Below are 18,919 nucleotides of genomic sequence, written 5' to 3' on the forward strand. Positions count from 1 at the left end.
GGGGGCCTTCAGCCCGGGTCCCAGAGTGTTCACAGTGTCCTTGGCCACTGGGCGGAGCTACCAGGTGGGTGAGGTGTCCCGGTGGAGAGAAGTGCAGGGCTGGCATGTGGAAGGAGCTGCCGCGCTCCGCACACGTCGTAGCAGATGAAGAGCCTCATCCTCCTGATGCTGGTGGACGCCGCTCCAGAAGTCCGCTAGATCTTAGGGATACTGCAAAGCCGCGGCTTCCAGGGCAGACCCTTGCGGGTCAGCCTGTAAACGGGGCGCTTTCCCCCAGCAGGTCTGTGCTAAATTTGCTGACGCCTTGCAGGTGTTGGCTGTTGCTGTAGGACTTTTCTATAGCGCGGGTCTCAGAGCAATGGAGGATTTTATTTAAAGTTCCGCCCCAAGCTTACCGTAGGTCAGTTACCAGTTAGTTCTTCCGGTTCACGACTCAGGGGCATCAGAGCGCGGTTCTTTTCCAGGGAGGCGTCTGCCTGGTACTGGGAGTAGCTTATGCGGGAGATATGCCAGGTACGTGACCTTGACTTTGTAGTGGTCCTGCCTGAGCGCCGGGGTTTTTCTCCTCCAGATTGCAAAATCTCTTTTCAGGGGGATAAGAGGGAGGGCAGGGTCGCCTGTGCGTGTGGAATTGCCTGGACCAGGAATGGAACCCACGCCACAGCAGCAGCTCCGCTGCAGTGACACAGCGGAATGCTTAACCGGCAGTGCCAGAAGGGAGCTCCCAATACTGCAAATTCTTCTTCCACAGGTTAGCCACTGGTGCTCCCTGGTCTCAGGTGGGGTCCTAGATGCCAGGCCTGGGAGTGGCTTCTTCCCCTGCCCCAGCCCCGCCCTGCCCTGGCCAGGCAGTGGCTGGACCACCGGCCATGACCCCAGCGGGAAAGAGAAGATCCCAGACCCGGTCAGCTAAGGAGGCATTGCCTGAACAAGTAAGCGCATCGTTTGAACTTACATTCTTTTTTCTTTCTTTTTTTTTTTTTTTATTTTTTTCCCAGTGTACAGCAAGGGGATCAAGTTATCCTTACATGTATACATTTTTTCCTCCACCCTTTGTTCTGTTGCAACATGAGTATCTAGACATAGTTCTCAATGCTACTCAGCAGGATCACCTTGTAAATCTATTCTAAGTTGTGTCTGATAACCCCAAGCTCCCGATCCCTCCCACTCCCTCCCTCTCCCATTGGGCAGCCACAAGTCTATTTTCCAAGTCCATGATTTTCTTTTCTGTGGAGATGTTCATTTGTGCTGGATATTAGATTCCAGTTATAAGTGATATCATATGGTATTTGTCTTTATCTTTCTGGCTCATTTCACTCAGTATGAGATTCTCTAGTTCCATCCATGTTGCTGCAAATGGCATTATGTCGTTCTTTTTTATGGCTGAGTAGTATTCCATTGTGTATATATATCACATCTTCCTAATCCAATCATCTGTTGATGGACATTTGGGTTGTTTCCATGTCCTGGCTATTGTGAATAGTGCTGCAATGAACATGCGGGCACATGTGTCTCTTTTACGTAGAGTTTTGTCCGGATATATGCCCAAGAGTGGGATTGCGGGGTCATATGGAAGTTCTGTGTATAGATTTCTACAGTATCTCCAAACTGTTCTCCATAGTGGCTGTACCAGTTTACATTCCCACCAACAGTGCAGGAGGGTTCTCTTTTCTCCACAACCCCTCCAGCACTTGTTATTTGTGGACTTATTAATGATGGCCATTCTGACTGGTGTGAGGTGGGATCTGCTGTAACTTTTTAAAAAATGCATGTGTTTATTCATTGTACCATTCTATAAAGATTTTCATATTTAAATTTATAGAAACAGAAATGTTGGTCATTAAGATTATGAACTGAACAGGTCACACATTTGGTGTCCAGTCACACAGTACTGTTATTTTTTCAAACACATGCACTTCCTCGTAGGTTGTTTCCTAAACATCAATTGCTTTTTGGTTCCGAGTTGGTTTGAAAAGGAAATAGCAAGAGCTAGCTGTTTCCTCCAAGAGTCTGCAGTGTTCCAGTGCTCAGGCATTTGGATTCTCAGAAAACAGGCCAGCTTCAGCATGGAGCTTCTTCCTACATAGTTTCTCACAGGCTCAGGCCATAATTAAACATTTGTTGTTGTTGTTCCACACATGCTATTATTCCCTTAGTTATTCATAAATTTGTACAAAATGTATGAGATGGCCAAATTTTACTTATTTGCTGTTTTTCTAAAATTGTGCCCTTTGTTTAAACAGCCTGAGGTGATCAGCAGAGTGAAAGAGCTCTAATTAAAATTCTCTGAGAAATCAGCAGTTGCAATTAATGAAACAGAAGAGTAAAGCAGCATAAAAATAGTCTTTAAAGAGGCCTCATCAAACTCTGGAGGCCACCCAACAGGGATTCTCCTGATCAACAGGAGGCAGAGAATTACAAATTTATAGAAACATCTTGTTTCTCCATTCCCCAATTTGTACTGTTGATACTCTGAAGCAGGAAGCACAAACTTCTTGTTAATAATTCCCAATCTTGTGCAAATGAATCATAGAGTTGAGTCAGAGATCTCATTTATTCATACCCCAGCACGTATTTTGGAGAATCCTAATTATTTGGATAACTACTCACACTCTATTTTGTACTTTTATGTGCAAAAATGCAGTTTTAGGTTATACTTTACTACTTTGAGGTAGTATAGTGATATGTGCTTATGCATTATGCTTTACTTCCAGAACTCTGGGTGAAGACTGCATTTCAGATATCATCAGAAATATATTAAGAACTCAAAGTACTGCGCTTGGTGATGAAATATGGAGAAATGATGTTCATCATATCTGATTTTACAATAGAAAATAGCTATAGTGTCAGGAAATAAAGAAAAAATATATAGGTGATTAAAATGCATTAGTTGGAAATTGATTTGTTTTGATCTTTTTTTTGAAACAAAAGGGAAAAAGTAGATGACTATTCTACATTCGAAAGGATAATGGTCTACTATAGTATTGCTGTTTGTAACTTCCTATATGCACATCCCACCTGTGTCTGATGAAGGCTCTATTTTCCTTGCAAACATGGTCTGTATTAGAATTTTTGTTCCATATTCCAGTAAAGCTTTATTTACACCAACAGGGAGCATGCCAGATTTGCTGACCACTGTAGAGCACAGGTATGATCAAAACTCTCTGCTTCATTGAGATTAATCAGTAAGAATATTAAGTATGAGAATCATCAATAGTAGTGGCTTGCTGTTGGATCAACATGTTGTATAAAGAGAGTTCTAGACTTTTATTTCAGAGAACCTGAATAGAACGCAACTACATATATAGGCTGGCAAATGTTCATTTCATTTTGCTTTCGTTTCAACAAACTGTACCTTTCTGCTCTTAAAACTCCTGTAAAATGATTCTGCATAATAAAATATTAGGAAAAAAGTATATTTGTCTCTCAGAATGAGAAATCTGATTTATGAAAAACTTATGAGAACTGTGAATGGGGAATTTTTTTTTTTTTTTTTCGTCTTTTGTCTTTTTTGTTGTTGTTTTGTTGTTGTTGTTGTTGCTATTTCTTGGGCCGCTCCCGCGGCATATGGAGGTTCCCAGGCTAGGGGTTGAATCGGAGCTGTAGCCACCAGCCTACGCCAGAGCCACAGCAACGCGGGATCCGAGCCGCGTCTGCAACCTACACCACAGCTCACGGCAATGCCGGATCCTTAACCCACTGAGCAAGGGCAGGGACCAAACCCGCAACCTCATGGTTCCTAGTCGGATTCGTTAACCACTGCGCCACGATGGGAACTCCCAGGAATTTTTAATCCATAGAATTAATTCCTTTTCTGAAATGATTTAGTATAGACTATAAGTCTCTGGGAACATTTCTGTGCAGTTTTGTGGGATCTCATATCCCAATCCCTGAGGAATATGGGATGAGAGGATTTTATTCCAGCAGTCTGAATAGAAAGGAAGAGAGGGCCCTTAGAGCCATACCTCTAGCTGGTTCACTCCTCGTTCTGGCTCTTGGGCTTTGTGTTAATAATATTGTTAGAGGGTGTTTGTCTGTCTCTGTCTTCTGTGATGTTCTGAAGTTTTAGAAATGCCTGGAACAGGGATTTTTGCACTCACACAAGATTTTTTGTCGCACACACTTTGCTATCCCATTCTTCTCTGTAATTATGAAGTGAAGGATTTCTTCGGGTGTAATTGAATGTCTTCTTTTGAGTGGTGGGAATTAGAGTTGAGAGGTTATCCCCGTGTACATAACTTTCAATCGAAAACCATCCAGGGTGTGGAGGGCAAGTTGGAGCGGGATTATCATTTGTGCTTTATAGTCACCTCTGAATCCAAGAGTGTTGGTTGAACATCCATGAGTCAGACCTTCTTGAAGATACTCATTGTTCATAAGCCAAATACCATCTGATCTTGCAAAAACAAAAACAAAGCTGACCACACCCTGCACTTTAAATAACCTCATATCTTTTGTGCATATTAGGAAAACTGAGAATCAAAGAGTTTAATTCTTTTTTTTTTTTTTTTTTTTTTTTTTGTCTTTTAGGGCCATACCCACGGCAAATGGAGGTTCCCAGGCTAGGGGTCAAATTGCAGCTGTTGCTGCTGGCCTATGCCAGAGCCACAGCAACGCCAGATCCAAGCTGCATCTGTGACCTACACCACAGCTCACAGCAACACTGAGTCCTTAACCTACTGAGTGAGGCCAGGGATCGAACCTGCAACCTCATGGTTCCTAGTCAGAGTCGTTTCTGCTGCACCATAATGGGAACTCCAAAGAGTTTAATTATTTACGATCAGAGTCAAAAAGTGGTCAGAGTTGGAATTCAGAACCAGTTCTGCCTGATTCAGAAGTCAGACTCTACTGTAGGGTCACATATCCCTCTTTCCTACAAAGTCCACTTGTGACTTGTGGTTTCGTAGGCTCAGAGCTTCTGTGAACACTAATTATTCTAGAACAGAATCCTACCTGTCATGTTAAATTGGCCTTTCAAATAGAGCTTGAATTTAAATTTGAAATTAGTGACTTTGAAGAAAGACATCTTGTACTTTTTTGACTTCTCTTACATCAAAATATAATTAAATGAATACAATTTTATAGTTTCTTGGAATGGTTATCAGGATATTTTTAAGTATTCCTTTAATTTTTATAGCTCTCTTGACTTTCCCTATTTTCTAAAAAATCTCAGGCTAAGAAGTTTCAGGAGTGTAGATTTTTATTCATTTGCAGAATAATCACTTCTGCCAGTAAAAAGAGTTTTAGCAAAGCATTTTTTCCCTCAAAGATATTTTGTGTGTATGTTACCATAATCATTGGAGATAAATTGAAAATACTAAATTATTTTTGGTTTTATAACTTGTTTAAGAAATATTTGAAGACATGTATGTTTTACCTTTTGTTGAAGTTTCTGAATTTTGATGAAAACTCTGAAAAAGAAACAGATGCAAAGGTGCACTTGTTATTCAGAAAACAAATTTGGAAAACAAAACCAGTGCTATCCAAAACCTACATACAGAAATTTCTTTGGCATGATAAAAAGACAAAGTATTTCTTGGTGTCATATGTCAATGTCACTTACTAAACAAGAAATCTAAATTGTAAGATGAGTCCCTGTCGTGGCTCAGTGGAAACGAATCTGACTAGCATCTGTGAGGACGCAGGTTCAATTCCTGGCCTCACTCAGTGGGTTAAGGATTCCTCGTTGGTATAGGTTGTAGACATGGCTCGGATCCCACGTTGCTGTGGCTATGGTGTAGGCCAGCACTTGTTATCCAGACTTGTACCCTGGTAACCTCCATATGCAGCAGGTGCAGCCCTAAAAAGACAAAAAAAAAAAAAAAAAAAAAAAAACCCGTAAGATTAAAGAAAAGATTTCTGAGTGTTGTAAGGGCAATCTAGGTTATTTGATTCAGGAAAAAAAAAAAAAAGAAATTTCTAACATAAGCTCAGCCTTCTTGGTATTATTATAACAGATCTACAAATATTGCCTAAGATCAATCCCCTTTCCACAACAGTGGTTAATCTTTTAATACAAAAGATTTCAAATTCTCTCTGTTTAATACGTCCAGTTCTTATTTTTAGCAGTCATTCAGATTCAGGCTTTAGGCAGCAGAGAAAAGAGGGCTGGATGGAAGCAGGCAAAAATCATATAGATTCACTATGTAGTTTCATTTTTTTTTTTTTATTTTTTAGGATTTAAAAAACTTGATAGTCAAATCTTTGAGATCATATCCTGGAATAAAAAAATACTATCTGAAGTTTTGGGTTTTTTGTTTTGTTTTGTTTTCATTTAAGTTCATATTCATTTGCTTGCTTGTTTGTGTTTATCTTTGTTGGAAACCTGGTGTTACTTTAGTGGTTTAGGATTTGCTGGTTATAATTTCATTATCATGAAAACCATATAAAGTGGGTAAATCATAGATTCACTAAAAGTGAGGTTTCAGTCCAAAGGCAAATTCAGTTTTCTAATAAGATCTATTTTATTTTATTTTTATTTTTTAATTTTTTCTGATTTCAAGATTTTGTTTTTTTTAATTTTTAAAATTTTTTATTCTAGTTGATTTACAATGGTCTATCAATTCCTGCTGTATAGCAAAGTGACCCAGTCATACACACACACACACACACACACACACACACATATATCTATATATATATATATAGATATACACACACAAACACAAATTCTTTTTCTCATGTTATCCTCTGTCGTGTTCCATCACAAGTGACTAAATACAGTTCCCTGTGCTATACATACATTTTAATTGACACTAATTTTTTTAAAAAGTTTTGCTTGAGAAGTTTACTTTTAAGGAAATCCAATTAATCAAAAGCTCAATTTCTCAAATAAACCAGGAATTTCTCAAATTCCTGTAACAAGGAATTTGCTGCAGTAGTCCTTTTAGAGAGAAACACTTCTGTTATGTTTAGAATATAATTAAATTTATATACAACTTTTCACTTAAAAGCATCATTCATATGAACGTTTTCAGAAGCATTTCTCTTAGTTAAAATATTCCATCTGAGCATAGTTTCAACCACTAGGCTTAACATTTAAGTTTCAAATACTTAACACATAAGATCTTTAGCCCAGCCATGGGGGTGAGACTATTAAACATGTCAACACTACTTAACTAGAATTCAATTTGTTCAGAAATATAAACTTGTATTTTAAAATCACCATGATATCCACCTACAGCACAATGTATAAAACTGTATTTTTCATTTTGTGGTTTGTTTATTGTGTATTTAATTGAGCTTCTGGAATGTAATTCTGAAGGATGGAAAATTGTTTCCAGTGCTGAATGGGAGCATGGAGTAGATGGAGTACAATTTTATTTGTGATATAATTCTTCATCTTGCCAAGACTTACATTTAATAAATACTTAATTACTTCCCTGTATGGCAGGAAATAGTCTCTTGCTCATTGACCCAAAAATGCAGCCAAGAAAAAAAGGAAAGCTTCTCAAATTTGAATTTGTTGGCAGAAGACATATTTCTCAGTATTTCTTTAATCTTAGGGTTTTGGTGAGTGAATAGACTGGAACTTTTTTTTTTTTTTTTTTTTTTTTTTTTTTTGGTCGTGCCTGTGTCATGCAGAAATTCCTAGGCCTGGGATCAAACCTGCACCACAGCAGTGACCTGAGCCATTGCAGTGACAATGCCAAATCCTTAACCTGTTGTGCCATAAGGGACCTTCTAGGCCAAACTATTTTGGCATTGTTAGCTGCAATTGATTACTGCACAAATATTGTAAAATGTTCTTGCTGTTTGTGCCAACTCTCTTATATAGGCGGACTTACAGGTAAGCTAGAATGGGAAAAAAGATGAACAAAAAGTCTGAACGATGTTAAATAAATGAATTTTAATTTGTGCTAAAAGTAAGTAGAATCTGTTTATTTGGAGATATTGAACTATTTTTTGGCCATTGACATTGAAATAAAACTGATAATTGTCAAAATTTTTTTCATTTCTATGCATGAATAATCATACACAATTTAATGCTCATACATATAAAGAAATGTGAAATGTGAATATGAGCTTCTGCTAATTATAATTGTTCCTAGCTTTCCTAGGAAATACTCAGTTTTGTCTTGAAGGATTCTTTTGGCTTCAGCTATATTGAAAGTTTGATATTTCTGAGAAAATTGTCATTTTTGTTCTTTTAGGAAGTTTCAGAAAATGAGTGTTTTAAAGGTAAAGCTTTTTATACCTCGTACTACTTTGACAGCATTTGAAGTGATTACTCCTAAAACTAGATTTTCCTCATTCTTTGATCACTTATTTGTTTCTACTGATGCACTGAAAACAAGACCTAAAAATTGAAGAACAACCAGGTGGTCTTAACAGATGAGAAGACATGTGTCCATATTCCCACATTTGGCCTCCTCCTCAGGCAAAGGCTAACATTTGTCGTGAGGCTGGCTGTAACCATGGCCCTGAGATAAGGGGGACCTAAGTGGTGCTTGTGTCAGTTAAAACTTTCATCTTGGCCTCACAGGGAAAATTCTAAAAAAACTACCACCAGCACCACCTCCACTATTTCTAGTAATAATAATGACTCTCATTCAGGGGTCACTATCATCTGGACCCTTTATTAACATTATTTCTCATACTCACAAGAACCCTGTAAATTCTGTTTTCTTTTTCTGTTTTTGAGATGGGGAAAACTGAAAATTAGAAATATGAATTAATTTTCAAGACATCTAGAAAGTAGTAGATCTTGAATTCAAATCATGTTTGCATGGTCCTATGCTCTTTGTATTTTATTATCAGCTCTAGGTATTTGCAATATCTTCAAAATGTGGTAACCTAAGAGAAACTAACTGCTGGTTGAAAGTTAATGCTCACTACCTTGCAATCCTGACTTAACTTCAGCTGTTGGAAAAATCTTTTGGTGGTATAACTCCATTGCTCTTCAGTCATCACTATCACTGTTCATGTAATGCAAATAAGGTATTTAAATTTCTATATTCATTATTGCTGTCTAATCACAAACCCCTACATTTCTAATGAAAATGAGACACACAAAATCCGACATTAATAAATTACCTATTTTTATCAGCTACTTATTTGAAAAAACAGGCATAATGATTTATACATATTAGTGTAATTGTCTACTTTCTATGCCAAGCTTTTTGAAATTTTGAGCCTGGCATATTCAGGGTAATATAATCTATGCTGTTACTATCCACGCAAGTAAGGAACACATGTAATCACTTTCTTAGGAATTTTAATAAGTATTGCAGTTCAGATGTCTATTTTGTCACTTACTCATCTTCTGTGCACAAGCACAGATTTTAATACTAAAGTAAACATTAAAAAACCAATTTCAGGAATTCCTGTTGTGGCTCAGTGGGTTTAAAACCTGACTAATATCCATGAGCATGCGGGTTTGATCCCTGGCCTCACTCAGCAGGTTAAAGGATCCGATGTTGCCACAAACAGTGGCGTAGGTCCTGGACATAGCAGCTTGGATCTGGTGTTGCTGTGGCCATGGCATAGGCCAGTGGCTATGCTCCCATTCGACCCCTAGCTTGGGAACCTTCATATGTTCACATGAACCTAAAAGGACAAAAAAAAAAAAAAAAAAAAAAATCAAGGCATTGCTGTGAGGGAGAACTGAAGTAAAGTAAAAATTAGATGATATGAAGTGACATATAAGTGAGACTATTTTATTATAGCAATGAACTATCAAATATTAGTTATTTTTATAACCAGTACCATCATAGCTTTTGGATTCATTGCTGACTTTATAACAAGATTGAACAGATTCAGTAAATCAACTATAATGGAAAATATGAAAATCATAAAATGAAGGAGTTCCTGTTGTGGCTCAGCAGAAATGAACCTGACTAGTATCCACGAGGACGCAGGTTCGATCCCTGGCCTCACTCAGTGGGTTAAGGATCTGGCATTGCCATGGCTGTGGTGTAGGCTAGCAGCTATAGCTCAGATTCAACCCCTAGCTGGGAATGTTCATATGCTGTGGGTGTGGCCCTAAAAAAGCAATAAATAAATAAAAAGATTGAATAGATTCAGTGCGACTAGATTTCCTAATATTTTCCTTGGGCAATAAGCATACATAATCGTCATCAGATTTCTGAGATTAAAAAAAAAAATCACATTGACTCATTTTTTAAAATTGGAAAACCAGGAAATCATTTTAGAATTAATACAGGCAGTGTGCCTTGTAGATTCAGAAAAACACACTGCAAAAGCTGATCTCTTCTTTGCTGTGTATATGTGCTTGTCCATTCAGGCATGGACACTTACACCTGCATGCACTAGTGTGCAGGAGAGCTGATAACAGTCTGTATAAACACTTGCTTGTGAATATTAGTATATAAGCACATTCATCTAGGTAGGATTGTAGGATTAATTTCAGTCTCACTTGGAAGTTATCTTGTAGTTATACTTCAAAAGTATAAGAAATTTCCTTTTAGTTTAATTAACTCTTTTTGGTATAATAGAATTAAGTTTCTATTACCCCAAATGATTGAAATATACATGTTCACACACACACACACACACACACACACAAAGCACCTATATAGTAGTTAATCAAAAATCTTTTACTCTAATTAATTATTGAACTCAGGTTTAAAATAATTACTGTGTAATAAATGAGTATATTTACCTCTGCCTTTCTCTGAAGAATAAGATTTAGTTCATTTATAGCATCTGTAATTTGTTTGGTCTCCACACATCCCAGAACACCACATATATTTTTAACTTCTTCAATCATATTATCCATATTTTGCTGTAGATGAAAAGCAAAATAGTTTATTGAAATCAAAAGGACACTAATTAATCTTTAAACTACTTCTCTATCTAAGAGGAGGAAATAGAGTAAAACATGATAGATTCCATGTAAAAAGGTTCTTAAGACTGGTTATCCCATGGCCTGAGCCATGATTTTCACTGAGTGAGTTAATGCTGAAAAGTAGAGCTATTAAGATTATATATATACCAACTCTTAACATTATCTGATATAAAATGGGAGATGGAGGAGAGGGAGAGATAGAGATACACAGTAGAGATTGAAAGTCTAATTCCTGCAAAATACTTTGAATTAAGAAAACTGATGACTGACCTCTGTAGAGTTTCAGAATGCATCTGTTTTTGTAAGCACATACAGGAGGTCAAAATCATTAAATACCAGAGTTCAAGAGTTCCCACTGTGGCTCAGCAGATTAAGAACCCAACATAGTGTCCGTGAGGATGTGGGTTTGATCCCTGGCCTCATTCAGTGTGTTAAGTTGCCACAAGCTGTGGTGTAGGTAGCAGATGCAGCTCAGATCTGGTGTTGCTGTGGTGTAGGCCTGTAGCTACAGCTCTGATTTGACCCCTAGCCTGGGAACTTCCATATGCTGCAAGTGGGACCATTAAAAGAAAAAAGTAAAAGTCAGAGCTCAAAACAGACTTGGGACAATAAAGTTTGGTGTTGGGGTGTTTGTTAATCATTTGATTGTTCCGCATTTAAGCATCTGATGTTTCAGAAAATCACCATTGACAGGTATAGTCTGCAGTAATGACCAAATCTTCTCAAAGTCAAAATTGCTGGTGGAGTTCTCATTGTAGCTCTGGGGGTTAAGGACCTGACATGATATCCTGACATGATATCCGTGAGGAGGCAAGTTCAATCCCTGACCTCACTAAGTGGGTTAAAAGTCTGGCTTTGCCACAAGCTGTGGCATATGTTACAGATGTGGTTCAGATCAGGAGTTGCTGTGGCTTTGGTGTAGGGCTCAGCTGCAGCTCCAATTTAACCTCTAGCCTGGAAACGTCCAAATTCCCAGGTGTCGCCCTAAAAAGGAAAAAAAAGTGCTGGTTATACTTCAGATAGTTATACACAGATTTTGTGGTCAGAGTTCTAAAAGCTTTTCCTTTTCCTTTTTAAATTTCTCATCTTTGACATGTTCTTAAATTAACTTTCATTTAAAAAATGCCCTTAAATAGTATTTTTCAGTGAAACAAAAAAACTATCCTATTTTGATTTTATTCTTTTCCGTATTTTACCAGTAACTATGTTGAGAAATATTTCTTTCTCTAATTCTGTACTAGTAAACTTTCACACTATAATATTTTAATGTACTTTACTATATCATTAATAATGTTGGCATTTTAAAACATATCAGTTCTGTCAACTCCAGAATCACAGTCATTCCAATGGAAGGTTTCAAATGGAGTTTATTTCTAAAGATGTGGAAAAGTGCTTTTCCTTTTTGTTCACAAAAAGATATGGATTCACAAAAAAAGATTTTAACTGTACCTATTCTAGGTCATTTTCTTAGGAAAACACTGTCAATATAGAGACACAGAATAGGTATTATTCTTAACACAATTTTGTGTCTTTTGGGGAAAAACAAAACTTTTTAATATATTGACAGTATCTTTTATATGATTTTATATCACTGAAAAGTGATGACAGAAACCTAGGAAGAATAGCTAATTAATACTATGAAAGACAATCAGAACTCAAAAACCATCAACAGACTTGATTAAAGAGCTATAAGGAAAAAAAAAATTAACTTATTTGGGTTGCATCTTAAGTCTTTCACAGATTAAGAAAATACAAATACTCAGTTATAACATGAGAAGAAAAATGTATGAGTACTTCATGTGGAAACTCTCAGTTATTTTATTTATGTGTGAACTCGGTGAGTCAACATTATGACATGGCTGCCAGAAATGCTAATTCATTTTTAAATTTTTTTTATTACTCAATGAATTTATTACATTTATACTTGTACAATGGTCATCACAATCTAGTTTTATAGGATTTCCATCCTACAACCCCAGCACATCCCCCCACCCCCAAACTATCTCTTTTGGAAACCATAAGTTTTTCAAAGTCTGTGAGTCAATATCTGTTCTGTGAAGAAGTTCATTCTGTCCTTTTTTTCAGATTCCCTACATGTCAGTGAAAGCATTTGATGTTGGTGTCTCATTGACTGACTTCACTTAGCATGATAATTTCTAGGTCCATCCATGTTGCTAAAAATGCTGGTATTTCGTTCCTTTTAATGGCTAATATTCCATTGTGTATATGTACCACTTCTTCATTGATGGACATGTAGGTTGTTTCCATGTCTTGCCTATTGCAACTAGTGCTGCATGTGTCTTTTTGAGTCACGGTTTTCTATGGATAGATGCCCAGGAGTGGGATTGCTGGATCAAATAGGAGTTCTCTTTTTAGTTTTCTGAGGAATCTCCATACTGTTTTCCACAGTGGTTGCACCAATTTACAATCCCAACAGTGTAATAGGGTTCCTTTTTCTTCACTCCCTCTCCAGTACTTACTGTTTGTAGACTTTTTAATGATGGCCATTCTGGCTGGTGTAAGGTGGTACCGCATAGTGGTTTTGATTGGCATTTCTCTAATACTGAGTGATGTTGAACATCTTTTCATGTGTTTTTTGCCATCTGTATGTCTTCTTTGGAGAACTGTCTATTTAGATCTGGGGCCCATTTTTTGATGGGGTTGTTTCTTTTTTTGCTATTGAGCAGTAGGAGGTATTTATAAATTTTGGAGATTAATCCCTTGTCAGTTGATTCATTTGCAAATATTTTCTCCCATTCTGTGGGATGTGTTTTCGTTTTGTTTAGGGTTTCCTTTGCTGTGCAGAAACTTTTAAGTTTGATTAGGTCCTATTTGTTTATTTTTTTTACTGTCATTCCTCTAAGAGGTGAATCTGAGAAGATGTTGCTGTCATTTATGTTGGAGAGTGTCATGAGACATGTTTCTAAAATATTTTCTTAGCCTTTTTGCTGAAAATTCCATCTTGTCCTGCTTTACTTTACCCCATCTTCCTGCTTGAAAAACAGTTACAGTGTTGGTAAATGTCTTAAGCTTAAGAACAAAGACCTACAGGCATAAGTTATTCATAGGGTCAGCTGAATGAGGACATAATGTGTTGTTCTAGGCACGCTGGACCTGTGCAGATTGGCACACCATTTGCACAAGCATGATATGTCCTCTAAAGAATAAGAGAAAGAGGAACCTCATGGCCCCAAGTGGTTTATGAGCGATTGTTAGCATAATATGCATTAGCAAAAAGAACTAAGGTGCAAACCTAGGCACAAAGGGTTGCCTCACTAAGGGTTGCTGCACAAAGGCATGCCTTTTGTGGAAGTACAGTGAGGATTCTTTGAAATGCTATGCATAGATAGCTAAAGCCAAGCTTCCTCAAATGCTAATGATTGTTAAATGCCTAAAGGTCAGAGTAAAAGCTTAACCATCTACCAGCCTTGTGACTTTTAAAATAATAAAAGAACGTAGAAAATAATTTAAAAAACCCTATATCCTCCACCTATAGCCCCCTCCTAACTTGACTTAATCTGAAAGAGCACAATAAAAGCAGTGTGGTTTATTGAGGTGGTGCTCTTGGTCCCTGAGACCTTGAGTCCCCTGGTTCCCATCTTTTCTTATGGTAAATGTCTCTGTGTTTTGTTTTATGTTAAGTTTTTTCCTTAAGTTTCACAGCACCCGTTCTTCAGCCCCATCCTGCTGAGCTGGTCTCAGCAGGAGAGTGGCCTATGTTTTCCTCTAAGAGTTTTATAGTGTCTGGTCTTATATCTACGTCTTTAATCCATTTTGAGTTTATTTTTGTGTATGGTGTTAAGGAGTGTTCTAATTTCATTCTTTTCCATGTGGCTGTCCAATTTTCCCAGCACCACTTATTTAAACAGGCTGTCTTTCTCCATTGTATATTCTTGCCTCCTTTGTCATACAATAGTTGACTGTAGGTGCATGGGTTTAATTCTGGGCTTTCTATCCTGTTCCACTGATCTATATTTCTGTCCTTGTGCTAGTTACCATAAGGTTTTGATGATGGTTGCTTTGTAGTATAGTCTGAAGTCCAGGAGCCTGATGCTTCCAGCTCCATTTTTCTTTTTCAGGATGTCTTTGGCTATTCTGGGTCTTTTGTGCTTCCAAACAAACTTCAAAATATTTTGTTCGAGTTCTATGAAAAATGTCCTTGGTGATTTGATAGGGATTGCATTGAATCTGTAGATTACCTTAGGTAGCATAGTCATTTTGATAACATTGACTCTTCCAATCCAAGAGCAGTTTCATCAATGTCTTACAGTTTTCAGAGTACAGGTCTTTTGTCTCTTTAGGTAGGTTTACTCCTAAGTATTTTATTCTTTTGGATGCAGTGGTAAATGGAATTGATTCCCTAATTTCTCTTTCTGATCTTTCATTGTTAGTATATAGAAATGCCATCGATTTCTGTGTATTAATGTTGTATCCTGCGACTTTGCCGAATTCATGGATGAGCTGTAACAGTTTTCTAGTAGAGTCTTTAGGGTTCTCTAGGTATAGGATCATGTCATCTGCAAATAGTGTTAGTTTTAGTTCTTCCTTTCCAATTTGGATTCCTTTTATCTCTTTTACTTCTCTGATTGCCATGGCAAGGACTTCCAAAACTATGTTGAATAGTAGTGGCAAGAGCAGGCATCCTTTTCTTGTTCCTGATCTCAGTGGGAATTCTTTCAGCTTTTCACCATTGAGAATGATGTTAACTGTGGGTTTGTCATATATGGCCTTTATTATGTTGAGGTAGGTTCCCTCTATGACCACTTTCTGAAGGGTTTTTATCAGAAATGGGTGTTGGATTTTGTCAAAGGCTTTTTCTGAATCTTTTAAGAGGATCATGTGGTTTTTATTCTTCAGTTTGTTAATATGGTGTATCACACTGAGTGATTTGCAGATATTGAAGAATCCTTGCATCCCTGGATAAATTCCACTTGATCATGATGTACAATCCTCTTAATGTATTGTTGAATGTGGTTTGCTAGTATTTTGTTGAGGATTTGTGCATCAATGTTCATCAGTGAAATTGGCCCGTAGTTTTTTGGTTTTTTTTTTTTTTTTTGTGGTATCTTTGTTTGGTTTTGGTATCAGGGTGATGGTGGCCTCATAGAATGAGTTTGAGTTTGGGAGTGTCCCTTCCTCTGTGATTTTTTTTTGGAATAGTTTCAGAAGGATAGGTGTTAGCTCTTCTCTAAATGTTTGATAGAATTCATCTGTGAAGGCATCTCGTCCTGGACTTTAGTTTGTTGGAAGTTTTTAATCACAGTTTCAATTTCAGTACTTGTGATTGGTCCATTCGTCTTTTCTATTTCATCTTGGTTTAGTCTTGGAAGATTGTACTTTTCTAAGAATTTTTCCATTTCTTCTAGGTTTTCTGTTTTATTGGCATATAGTTGCATATAGTAGTCTCTTATGATCCTTTGTATTTCTGTGATGTCTGTTGTTACTTCTCCTTTTTCATTTCTAATTTTATTGATTTGAGTCTTCTCTCTTTTTTGCTTGATAAGCCTGGCTAGGGGTTTATCAATTTTGTTGATCTTTTCAAAAAACCAGCTTTTCGTTTCATTGATCTTTTCTATGGTTTTGTTCATTTCTATTTCATTGATTTTCTGCTCTGATCTTTATGATTTCTTTCCTTCTACTAACTTTAGGTCTTGGCTGTTCTCTCTCTAGCTGCTTTAGATGAAAAGTTAAGTTTTTTATTTGAGCTTTTTCTTGTTTCCTGAGGTAGGCTTGTATTACTATAAACTTTCCTCTTAGAACAGCTTTTGTCGCATCCCGTAGGTTTTGGAGTGCCGTATCTTTGTTGTCATTTGCTTCTAGGTATTTTTTAATTTCCTCTTTGATTTCTTCAGTGATCCATTGGTTGTTTAGTAGCATGTTGTTTAGTCTCCACGTATTTGTGCTTTTTGCAATTTTTTTCTTGTTGATTTCCATTCGTATAGTGTTGTGGTTGGAAAAGATGCTTGATATGATTTCAGTTTTCTTAATGTTACTGAGGCTTGATTTGTGGCCCAGGATGTGATCAATCTTAGAGAATGTTCTGTGTGTTCTTGAGAAGAATGTGTATCCTGATGCTTTTGGATAGAATGTCCTATAAATATCTATTAAGTCCATCTGGTCTAATGCTTCATTCAGAACCTGTGTTTCCTTATTGATTTTCTCTTTGGATGATCTGTCCACTGCTGTAAATGGGGTGTTCAAGTCCCCCACTATTATTGTGTTCTTGCTTACTGTAGGCTTCCTACTGGGATGGACTGGTGCCTGTCCACTGATAGATGGAGCTGATTCCTATCCCTTTGGTGGGTGGGGCTTTCTCTCTGGGTGAAATAAGAGGCAGGGCTGTGTGCCTGGGGGGCCTTTAGGCAGCCTGTTTGCTGATGGGTGGGGCTGTGATCCCACCTGGATTGTTGTTTGCCTGTGGCTTCTCAGTGCTGATGGGTGAGGCCAGATTTTCCCAAAATGGCCACCTCCAGAGAAAGGCTTGCTGCTGAATATTCCCACGAGCTTTGCTTGCAATCATTATTAAATTAAATTAAAAGACGTGTAATCTCTATAACCAGAAAGTTATAATGGTCCACATTTTTCACGTATATAACCTGAATTGGAGTTTAATATTGAGTACTGCATTTGAGACTGGACTTGACAAATTGGACTTTCTCAAAAAAGAGTTACCCAACTATTAATATAGTGTTAATATACTGATTCATAACAGCATAGTAAACTATATTTTCAGCTGTATAGTAAAGTTATATATGTTTAAATCCTGATTCTGGAGTTCCCGTCGTGGCGCAGTGGTTAACGAATCCGACTAGGAACCATGGGGTTGCGGGTTCGGTCCCTGCCCTTGCTCAGTGGGTTAACGATCCGGCGTTGCCGTGAGCTGTGGTGTAGGTTGCAGACACGGCTCGGATCCCGCGTTGCTGTGGCTCTGGCGTAGGCCGGTGGCTACAGCTCCGATTCGACCCCTAGCCTGGGAACCTCCATATGCCGCGGGAGCGGCCCAAGAAATAGCAAAAAGACAAAAAAAAAAAAAAAAAAAAAAAAAAATCTTGATTCTGCCCCATTTTTCCTATGACCATTATCAAATTATTTAACTTCCAGGGGCCTGAAGTCCCTCCTCTGTAAATTGGAAGAGCAATAATTAATTGGGTTGTGTTGTTGTAAAGATTAAATATGTTTAAATAGAAAAAAAATGCCTGGCAGAGAATAGGGCTAAATTTTAGTTAATTGATTTTTAATTGATTCATTTTTATTCATTCATACAGATTTTTCAATTCATGAGAGAAATCAAGCACTGTACATGCCCAGATAACTAATAAAATGAAAATGTAAAAATCATTAAAACTATGAGAGGGTTGTATTAGGTGCTATGTTTAGTTTTCATTCATACATTCTTAGTAGCTATGTGATGTATCTGAATTTATGGAAATCCATAAAATATTACTAGTTAAAATGCAAATTCTGGGTTGTCTTGCGTCACTCAGCTAATTTACTCCATCTCTTACTTCAATGCAGTACTTCTTATGTGATCTATTTATTACATTTGGTTTACATAAAGATTCTGAAAGGTAAATATTTATTTCATTTTTGATTCACTGAGATAGCTAGAATATGTTAAGGCAAGTACTGCAGTTGTAAAATTAATTTGGTAATTAATTGGATTGAGCACCAATAGGAAGATTGGGTTTAAGATGATTCCAAATTTTCGTACTTGGAAAACCAAAAGACAGAAGGCCATTAATTATGGCAGGAAACACAGGCAAAATGGGAAGAGTTTTGGTGGAATTGTGATGTGTGTATTTTTTTTTTTTTTATAAATGTGTGTATTTTTTGATACACAGAGCTTGAGTTGCCAACAGGATAAACAGAATCAGCCTTTGGATATTGGAAATGCAGTGGGTTCTAGCTCTAGCAACTGTTGAACTGAGAAAAAACAGACACCTTACACACGCAGACACACACAGAGTATATGCTTCTATAAACATTATATGAACTATAAAGAGAAAATGTAAATACATAGTCTATCGCTAAACAAAGATAAGCTAAATCTCTGGCTGTCAGAAATTTATAGAGTTCAAAGCCTTTGCAGTAGCGTCAGCATTGATGTCA

At 37.3% G+C, this 18,919-nt stretch overlaps 1 protein-coding gene and 1 long non-coding RNA gene across 9 annotated transcripts in view; one reads left to right on the plus strand and one right to left on the minus strand.

The window, feature by feature from the left end:
• Positions 1 to 18,919, minus strand: part of PIK3C2G (phosphatidylinositol-4-phosphate 3-kinase catalytic subunit type 2 gamma) — a 374,898-nt gene that overhangs the window by 258,021 nt on the left and 97,958 nt on the right. For all 8 annotated transcript variants that reach the window (XM_021092290.1, XM_021092292.1, XM_021092289.1 and 5 more), the window contains 2 exons: positions 10,625 to 10,747; positions 5,378 to 5,411 (listed from right to left, as the gene is read on the minus strand). In XM_021092290.1, coding sequence (XP_020947949.1) covers positions 5,378 to 5,411; positions 10,625 to 10,747 — 157 coding nt within the window. The remainder of the gene's footprint in view (positions 1 to 5,377; positions 5,412 to 10,624; positions 10,748 to 18,919) is intronic.
• Positions 2 to 3,416, plus strand: LOC102162166. Its single transcript, XR_298461.3, has 3 exons — positions 2 to 513; positions 752 to 932; positions 2,715 to 3,416. It is a non-coding gene; the product is annotated as an uncharacterized LOC102162166 (long non-coding RNA).

Source organism: Sus scrofa, chromosome 5 (genome assembly GCF_000003025.6).
Source record: "Sus scrofa isolate TJ Tabasco breed Duroc chromosome 5, Sscrofa11.1, whole genome shotgun sequence".
Classification (NCBI taxonomy): domain Eukaryota; kingdom Metazoa; phylum Chordata; class Mammalia; order Artiodactyla; family Suidae; genus Sus; species Sus scrofa.